Source organism: Piliocolobus tephrosceles, chromosome 18, assembly GCF_002776525.5.
Source record: "Piliocolobus tephrosceles isolate RC106 chromosome 18, ASM277652v3, whole genome shotgun sequence".
In the NCBI taxonomy this organism is placed as follows: domain Eukaryota; kingdom Metazoa; phylum Chordata; class Mammalia; order Primates; family Cercopithecidae; genus Piliocolobus; species Piliocolobus tephrosceles.
Window position 1 is genome coordinate 2,850,497 of NC_045451.1, and position 10,109 is coordinate 2,860,605.

General features: G+C 43.1%; 1 protein-coding gene across 2 annotated transcripts in view; it reads right to left on the reverse strand.

Annotated features, from left to right (window-relative positions):
* Positions 1-10,109, reverse strand: part of ZNF236 (zinc finger protein 236) — a 129,323-nt gene that overhangs the window by 2,391 nt on the left and 116,823 nt on the right. The window contains exons 30-33 of one of the 2 annotated variants that reach the window (XR_004228588.1): positions 9,112-9,204; positions 4,069-8,924; positions 3,667-3,882; positions 100-259 (exon numbers count right to left, since the gene is read on the reverse strand). Coding sequence is in view for 1 of the 2 variants with exons in the window: in XM_031934565.1 (XP_031790425.1) it covers positions 9,080-9,204 (125 nt within the window). In the remaining variant the exon portion in view is untranslated. Of the gene's footprint in view, positions 1-99; positions 260-3,666; positions 3,883-4,068; positions 9,205-10,109 lie in introns of those variants that run through there. The other variant, XM_031934565.1, reaches the window with a different exon arrangement.

A 10,109-nucleotide genomic window follows, 5' to 3' on the forward strand; every position in this document is an offset into this window, starting at 1 on the left:
GCAAGACAGGAACTGAGCCAGGGAGCTTGTGTGCTCACTGAACACTTCCCTGAAGCGGACCGCCTACTTTCTCCTGAAGGTGACTGGAAATTAACTCACCAGGCTGGGAGCCAAGAGAAGGGGCTGCCGGAGCCCCAGCCTCGTGGACGCAGACGCCCTTCCACCATCCGCGCAGGCTGTCAGGACCTTCCCCATGGCCTGCACAGGTTGCCAGGACCACGGTCAGTAGAGGCTGGAGGCGTCATGAGGGTCTGTGGAACTGAACATAGAAAGCCATAGTGATCACACTTCCATCTGCACAGCCACACCCTGCCATTCAGTGCTGGCCTGCCCATCTGTAGGGGCGGGGAACGTGTATGAAATTGATAGAACAGACTCTGAGCTTGGAGCGTGAAGTACCTGGCATGGAGGAAATGAAATTTCTACAGAGGGCTGACGATGAGGAGCCAGTCAAGAAGTGAGCACAGCAGGTGCTGGTTTAGCCCAGGAGACACCGTGGTGAATGATTCTGCCTGGGCCATGAACTATAAATTGGAATTGGGACTATGTGAGAAGAAAGAACTGAGGGAGAAACTATAAAACAGTGAGTGAAAAGTTCTCTCATAGCAATTTTTACAGAAGACAGCGAAGCCATCAGTTCATGTTGGGTGTTTGTTAGTCTGCTTAGGAAGCCACAGGAGAATGCTACAAACTGGGTGGCTTAAACAACAGACAGTTATTTTCTCAGTTCTAGAGGCTCTAAGTCCAAGATCAAGGTGTTGGTTTCTGGTGAGGCCTCTCTCCTTTGCTTGCAGACGGCCGCCTTCTTGCTGCATCCTCACATGGCAGAGAGAGTGGCCTTACATGTCTCTTTCTCATTTAAGGACACCAGTCTTACTGGATAAGAGCCCTGGTCTTATGACCTCATTTAACCTGAATTCCCTCCTTAAAGCCCCTATCTCCAACCTGAATTCCCTCCCTAAAGCCCCTGTCTCCAAACACAGTTGCATTGGGAGAGCTTCAAAACACACATTTTGGGAGGACACAGTTCCATCTATAACAGAAATATATTTTCCCTCATGCAACAACAAAATATTTTCTAAGCCACCATTTGGCAAGATGTTATAATTAAATCCAAGACTCTGCAGTACTCTTGCCTCTTTCTCAAAAAAAAAGACAATATGAAGTGAAGCACGTTGGCATACTTCTCTATTGTGATTCCTCTATTGTAAACAGTAGTCACTGAAATCCTAAATGATGCGGTATGAAGGCAAGGTCGACCCAGCAGCACAGGCGAGACTGTTAAACCAGCCTCCAGTTGTGTTAACCCTACAGCACAAGACGCCGGAGCAACTTCCTGTGACCGCAATGCCGTAGAAGGAAAATGAGTAGTCTGATTTTTTTCAGAAACAGCCTGATTTCAATCGGCACTCTCATCCACCTTCTAGGAAACTCCAACCTTGTCTCAGTGAGGCAGGCCAGGGCTGCTCCTCCTACACCCCCTTACCTCGACTTCCTACCACCAGGAAATGGTTTGTTCATCCAGCTCCGGAATCTTACAAGTGCCTGGAGTCAAGACTCCAGGGCATCCATAAAATAGTGACTCCTTCCACTACCTCCAGCACCAGCCAGGGCCCCTCCACCTCTCAGCTAAGTTCCTGCTTCTGATTTAAAGTTCATGTGAAAACTAGAGATGACCCTGAGTCGGAATCTACCTTCCAATGTGGTGGCCAGGCTATTAGCTCACCAGGGGTCGGCGGCCTGCCTGCCTGCCTTACCTCAGGTTGTGGCAAAAGCCCTTAAGAGCATGCCCCTGCCACACAGGTTGGGCAGCTTTCAGGTCTCCTGGGAGACAGTTTCATCTGTACCGTGGCAAGCAAACTTCAGAGCTATAAGCAATACCAGGCTATGGCAAGTGTGGTGTGCTAGGAAGACACCGTCACTCAGACATGGGCAGCGCGTCAGTGGGGTCTATGGAGGCCTGCACATGGAGAGTTCTCAGTTCTTGCCTTACAGCTTTTCAGTAAGCTTGAAACTGCTAAAAAAAAGAAGAAGAAGAAGAAGAAGGCTGAGCACGGTGACTCACGCCTGTAATCCCAGCACTTTGGGAGGCCGAAGTGGGCAGATCACCTGAGGTCAGGAGTTCAAGATCAGCCTGGCCAACATGGTGACGCCCCGTCTCTACTAAAAATATAAAAGTTAGCCGGGTACAGTGATGCGTGCCTGTAATCCCAGCTATTCGGGAGGCTGAGGCAGGAGAATCACTTGAACCCGGGAAGCGGAGGTTGCAGTGAGCTGAGATGACGCCATTGCACTCAGCCTGCAGCCTGCATCATCTGCAGCCTGGGCAACAGAGCAAGACTCTGTCTCAAAAAGAAAAAAAAAGAAAAAAAGAAAAGAAAGGACAAAGACTTAGCATTACTAGAGAAAGACTTAGCATTACTAAAGTTGAGAAGGATTTAGCATTACTAAAGCTGAGAAACATGATTGAAAGGTAACTAGAAAATGTACATGGTGAAGAGTATCTTGAGCCAGGGGCAGTGGCTCCCACGCATACTTTCAGCTGCTCAGGAGGCCAAGGCGGGGAGATCACTTGAAGCCACGACATTGAGACCAGCCTGGCTAACATAGCAAGACCCTGTCTCTAACAAAATAATAAAAATTAGTTGGGTGTCGGGTGTGCACCGGTAGTCCCAGCTACTCGGCAGGCTGAGGTGGGAGGATCACTGAATTCAGGAGGTCGAGGCTGCAGTGAGCCATGATCTGCACTCCCACCTGGGTGACAAAGTGAGACCCTACCTCAAAAATAAAAGGAGCATCTCAGGGCAGATGGCCACCTGTTGTCCATCTCTACCCAGAACTACTAAAAAATTGGCTGAGATAACATTAAGTGAGCCGTCTCATGTTAAATACAGAATTTCTTTCTTATAGAGCTCGGTTACCAAGGTAACCAATGACCTCTTTGTTCTAATTTCTAAAATAGTAACGTAAAACGCTCTTCATTGGCCCAGAGTAATAACACTGGGGAAGCATCCGTTCATTGGTAGAAGGGGCATGTGAGGCGTCTCCGTGGGTGTGCACTGTCATCTGTCATTTTTTCTGTAGGGCCTTAAGGGATTGAATGTTTTAAAGGTGCCAGGTCACAAGAGAAGGTCCTCAATGATGGGGGCAGCACTGTGAGTGGTATGGCATAATCAGTAACATTTATTTATTTATTTATTTTTTTGAGACGGAGTCTCGCTCTGTTGCCCAGGCTGGAGTGCAGTGGCCGGATCTCAGCTCACTGCAAGCTCTGCCTCCCGGGTTTATGCCATTCTCCTGCCTCAGCCTCCCGAGTAGCTGGGACTACAGGCGCCCGCCACCTCGCCCGGCTAGTTTTTTTTTTATTTTTTAGTAGAGACGGGGTTTCACCATGTTAGCCAGGATGGTCTCGATCTCCTGACCTTGTGATCCGCCCGTCTCGGCCTCCCAAAGTGCTGGGATTACAGGCTTGAGCCACTGCGCCTGGCCAGTAACATTTATTTTAACAACTTCCATGCATATCCTAAGCTGAGCTAGAGCTGACCACAGAGTCAGCAGCCATGAGCATCCCAGGTTCTTCCCACTTTCCTTTCAGGACAGCCTGCCAGCCTCCTGGCTGCTGGCAGAAGACGTGGGCTCCTGGGTGACAAAGGGGATTTTACTCACAGTAACGGCAGTAGCAAGAAGGTCAGCATTTGTTTGAACATCTGAGGCCCCAGTCCTGAAGCGTGATGCAAAGTGGGCCAGTGGACGCCTGCACGCACGCCTGCCTCGCAGCGCGGGGAGCACACAGCACACTTGCAGGTACAAGCCTCTGCCTGTGCTTAAGGGACAGCACTCTATTCGCTATCACAGGGAGTCCAGCCTCTGGGTAACATTCACCTGGAAAAGCACCACCAATAGTTGAGACAATCCATCGTAGTGGGAATACACTTTTTATAATTTGATAGTTTTGTTTAAAAAAAAAAAAAGCCCTTCCCTCACCCACTCTATTTCAAAAACCATCAGAGCAATATGCCTCCTACAAACAAACAAGCAAGCAAAGAGAACAGTAAAGCCATTTCTTACCATTCCATCTTAGCCACATTCAGGAAGTCAACATCACTTCAATTTTTTCAGTCCAAAAATATCTGGAGTCCTTACTCAGTGCCAGGAATAAGGTGATCCAAGAAAACATATATTGTAATTTGTTGTTTCACCAGGATGATGACTCTCAATTACAAACTTCTCTAACAGTTTGGAAATGTAAGGCATAGTAAACTAGATGAATATATCTTTACAAAGAGCCCGATGATATACAATAACTCCATGGGTGCTTCTGGGAAGTCCAGAATCTGGCACCTCTCATGAACAGACACTGATATTATGACGGATGTGCACTGCATGTCAAGTCACTCTTTAATAGCTTTCAAACAAGAGAGAAAGCAGAGAGCAGGAACCTGGGACATCCTCCAGGATTTAAATGCCCTGGGCTTGAATATGTTGCCAATTCAGCATTGCTCTATTGTGTTAAGCCATGGCAAACGTGACCTAGAGGAAGCGTCCACCTTTCAACAGTGATAACTCACGCAAAACTCAAAGAAGTAAAATATACAGGAGTTTTAAAATAATACAAAAGCTATTTTTATTATTTTTAAAGCCAGCACAGTGGCTTTTGGCATCACTATCCATTTCTAATACAAAACTGGATTAAATAAATATCATCCAATGTATAAACAGATCATGAAACAATTGTGAAGATAAAAAGAGAATTCTTCTGTAAATAAGAAAATTAACGTTAAAATTTTCTTTAGTGGTGAATCAAGAACGAATCCCTGTCACTTTAGAATTTGTCAATTATGATACAAATCTTGATTGAATACAAAAGTCTTCATGCTGTAAAAAGTGTTACACGTAAAAGATTAAATAGAAAAATCTCTTCTGACTGCCTATTGCTCCTGCCACTCATACCGATCTTCAGTTTTTAGTACCTGAGTTGTTAGTCATCCATAGAAAGAACTGCCACGATGCCTCTGTGGAGGGAGGGCGAGTGTGTGCTCATCCGTGCATGGGGGTCTGAGGAGGGGAATCCGTTCGGAGAGGGCCAGCCACCACACAGGCCGTGTCGCTGGCGAGCCACACCATGACGAAGAACGCGTCTCTGCTAGGAATGTGTGGGCGTCCGACCCTGGAAAGCTCTGTGGTTCCCACTTTCTCCACAATGACGATGCTCAGTGGCCTTTGGCATATGGTCTTTCATCAGCATACGGGAAAGACGTGGAGGCCCCAAGGAGAGACACAACATTAAATTGGGTTATGGGTACAGGCCTTTTGAAATTGTATTCTAAAAAATCCAAAGTGCCTAAGTTACGTGAACACAGATTAGGTGACACAAAGAGAACTCTTCCGTCAGAAGGATCCATTGCATGATCTCATCCCCGCCTCACTTACTTCCTGTGCAGTAGGTCTTGGAAAAGGGATAAATTCGCAATGATCAACCCTTGGATTAACTTTTTTTAGTGAGGGAAGGGCACGGTATTAATTTTGAAATAAGCTTCAGAAAAAAATGTAAGAAGTAGGAATGAGATAGCCTTAATATACAGTAAAAGGAGTTCTATATATCTTATCTATTTCCTTAAAAAATCTTATGCACATAAATCTTGAAATTGATTTACATGCCAAACTATTTTATCTTGAATATTTCCAAACATAAATCTGTGTGATGGTCATTTCATGTTAAAACGTGTATCTTAACGAGTTACAAATATTCTTCTAAAATGAGGAAAACCCACAGCAAGAACAGAAATCCACTTCTACTTTGAAAAATCTTGTACCTGTGCTAACACATGCGTCTCTTGTAATAAATGTGATATAAGAGTTCAAAGGAAGACACAGAACACTAGCTATAATTTCAAAATTCAAGTTTCCTTAAAACATTACAATGGGGGAGTGGAAAATATGCATGAAAGAAACATCCCCTAGTTAAGTGCCGGACAAGCACAGAGGTTTCATGTCCCACCAGCAGAACCCTGTCAGGGAGAGGAGAGCAGCGTTCGAGGAGCCTCCCGCTGGCCTGGCTGCAAGCCGGCAGATGTCATGTCGTAGGATGTCTTCTATTTAGATACTTTCTAAGCGCCTCAAGTTTTTAAAAGGGGCAAAAGCAGAGCTTGCTGGGGTAGGGCAGCATTTGAATCTGCATGTTTGAAAACATTTCCTCATTTTCATCTATTGCCGTTCTACGGAAACGCAGCCGCTCGGGCATTATCTAGCAGGTGGGACTCCATACCAGCTACCTGCCTCCTGCTTCCTCGGTACCTGCACCCCAGCTTCACGTTCGGTATCTTTGCACAGGCAGTTCATTCTTTCAGCTCCAGTGCTCCATGGTTACTGGAGCACACAAGCGGGATCAAAACACTTAGGAACTCTCAAAAGGTTCCTCCATGACTGGGTGCTGTTGAATACAGCAGGAAATGAAAGGGAACAGGAACAGTTCTGGCACATGCACGGGGCACTGTGCTGACGCCCACGACTGGCGGTCGCAGAGCCATGCCCTGATTTTTAAAGTCTGAAGCCTCTCCAGTGGACACTGCAGGAGTAGACGCCTCTGAACTTCACAGAGGTAGAGGAAAATACCACTAAAGTTTTCTCTTAAAAATCTGAACTTGAAATTAATTTACATGCCAAACTATTTAATCTTATTTTCAAACGAAAAAAATCACATTTCCTAACTTCATCTTTTATTTATAATTATTCCAAAGCAGATATGCTATGATGAGATAGTTCTAAAAATACAGTCTTTATTCTCAAAACCCTGGTTATACATGAGGCTAGAAATCTCTTTTCTAGAATTTTTAAAACAACAAGTAAAATATAAAGATCAACCTGTACCCCACAAAGATTCAAGTAAAATGATGTCTTTTCAAAATCTTGTATTTTCAAGGAATGTTCTGCAAAAAAGCAGCTTTTTATAATTAGGAAGTAAATCAAAATAATACATAAAATGTCTTGTGTTTGACTGCTAATAAATTGAGAAAAGACACAAAATTGAATTATTGATATTTTCTTTTTCTTTAACCAAAATAAAAGTAGGCTCTAGATTCACCTGTTAAGGCCTTAAATAGTCAATTAACCAATACAATTCACCAAACTAGCTTTCTATACAATTAGGAATTAACCCCTTTTAAAGATGTCCTGAGATGACATTTAATGCTAAAATCAAAATAAATAACCGAGCAAGAACAAAAGTTTAAAATTCCAATAATTTCAACTTTGGGGATATTCGTTCACCAAAATTAATCAACATTTCTAAAATATTTCAATACAAAATTATAAAATAAAAAGTGCATTAAAAGCAGAACCTTTAAAACTCTAGCACAATTACAATTATTCTAAATATGCGTCAGGTTTACACACTGACATTCAAGGAAGGAAACCTCGGGATTGGTAAGAAGTCCAGTATCACAAGAATAAGTCAAATAAGGCTTTTCTTTTTCTTAAAAAAATATACAATACACAAAGCAGTTTGGAAAAGAAGTAATATTATTTAACAATTTTCTGACTTAAATATTTTCACATAACAAAAGTTTTCATATCACCATCAGTATTACTTATATACATACGCCAAAAGTGAACAACAACAAAATCAAAAGATGCCCTTTCAAAATAACAGTAAAATGTCTATTTCTTTAGGAATCTGAAATGAGCTCCTCTCTTAATATACAAAGTCCATACAATATTTATAATGAAACTACTCTCTTCTGAAACCAAGGAGGCAATGAGAGAAAATAAAGGCAATTATTTTTCAGGAAAAAAAATAAAACCCAGCTTTATATTACAATGAAAAAGATATCCATTTATTAATAAAATGAATACAATACTGATCTGAAGTGCTTGTGGGGAGGTGAAACTCAGACGCTCTTTCTGCAATTAGGACTAGTACTTATATTTACAAAATATACTGTTCAGCCACACAGAGGCCCATATATCTGTCTATGTACATATGTATTTATATATAGAACATATAAATAATTTCAAAGGACAAATGAACATGAAGTAGAGAACCTTCCGTCTTTGGAATGCTGTAGGAATGGCGTGCACGCACTCTGACCAGCGCGGGTGGATTTGGTTTGGGACATGTTTAATGTGGCACCATTGACGATACTAAAGAATTCCCTGAAATCAAAAATACATCTGCTTATGCACGAAGAGAAAGTCATGGGGTTTTTACGGATTCTTGGCCTTAAGCTACAGATATACTTCTTATTTGCTGGGGTACACAGGGCCACGGTTGCTTGCTCCTGGCAGACGGTTCTGTGGTTTCCTACCTGCGATGTATGGCTTGTGCTTCTGCAATTATCTAACCCTGGACCTGAACACAGAATGATGCGGTAAGTGTGTCACCAGCCCGTGTGGACAGCTGAATCCTTATTGGTGGGTCAGGTTTACTTGAGTCCCCGTGTTGATGCCCCCCAGACACTGCATTCTTGTAACTAATGATTAAACATTTGTCATGGAGAGAGAATTGGTCCAGCCATCTCTCAAGGTATCAGGTATATTAACTTACGGTAGACTAAAAAGAGTCCATTTTGACTAATTTTCAAAATGCACAGAGAAAAGAGTGGAAAAAACTTCCCTGTGTGTTGTAACATTTTTTTTCGGAACTTCATGCCCCAATCTTAAACTTGCTTTCAAGCTATGCTTCTTATAACCGGAAGCATGAAGGAAAATCTGACGTACTTTTTCCATGTTAGCTTTTTCGTCTTTGCTAATACAAAGAAATCACACTACAATGATAGTAAGACCCAGTTAATTGCTTTGTGAACTAGACGCACTAGCCACGGAGGAGACAAGGAGGAAACTGCCCACCGTAGTACCTGAGTTCAGTGATTTGTAGACAAAAGAGAACAACGCGGTGACACTTTTCCCAGTTTTTTTCCTATGAGTCTCTGAAAGACAATGATTCTTTAGATAACTTTATAGCTAAAAAACTATTGTAGTAACATTTTTAACACTTGAAGCTTTAAAACAGAGATTTCAAGTGCTTTGCTATTCACAAAATGTAACTTCAGAAACATTCTTAAAGGTGTACTTCCGACTCGCATCAGAAGACGTGGGTGAGGGTCTGCCACTCACCCGCGGCCTCCTGCACCACCTCCTCCAGGTGGAGGGTCTGGCTCAGCTCCTCCCCGTCCTGCTCTGGGTGACCTGAGGACTCCTGCAGAGCTCCTGTCATGCAAAGAAAACACAAGCAGCCTCAGACCTTCCAGAGCACAAAATGATACCCATTTAAATAAAGACTTCCTGGTAAAAAGAGACAAGGAATTTCTAAAGTAATTTGCTATTCATTCCAATGAAAAAAGAATAATCTGAGCTGCAAGTTAAACAACTCTGTCAGCAGTAGTTACTGTTAGTGAGTCTGAACGCACACAGAGCACTCATGATGAATGCATTCCCAATGAGTGCACTCCCATGACAGCTACGTTAACATAGCACCAGGAATGAGCAATTAACAACCAATGCACATGATTTTGTAATAAAAAGGAAAGCAGGAAGCACTACAGTGTTAAAGAGAAAAATTACCCCTTTTTCCTTCGTCAAAAATTCCCCACAATACAGTGTTCTGTCCTTGGGTTCCTTACACATCTAAATGTCAGACACTGAACACTGCAAGCCGTTGAGCTCCCCTCACAAAGGACACCTCAAACAACCAAAGAACACCTGCAAGCCTCACAGAGCACACCACCACCTCCAACACCAAATCATATAACTCAGAGCACACCACCTCCAACACCAAATCACAAATCTCACAGATCACACCACCTCCAACAACAAATAACAAATTTCACAGAGCACACCACCACTTCCAACCAAATCACAAACCTCACAGATCACAGCACCTCCAACAAATCACAGATCTCACAGATCACACCACCTCCAACACCAAATCACATAACTCAGAGCACAACACCTCCAACACCAAATCACAAATCTCACAGATCACACCACCTCCAACAACCAAACCACAAATCTCACAGATCACATCACCTTCAACAACCAAATAACACATCTCATGAATCACATCAGCTCCAACAACCAAACCACAGATCTCATGGAGCACACCACCTCCAACA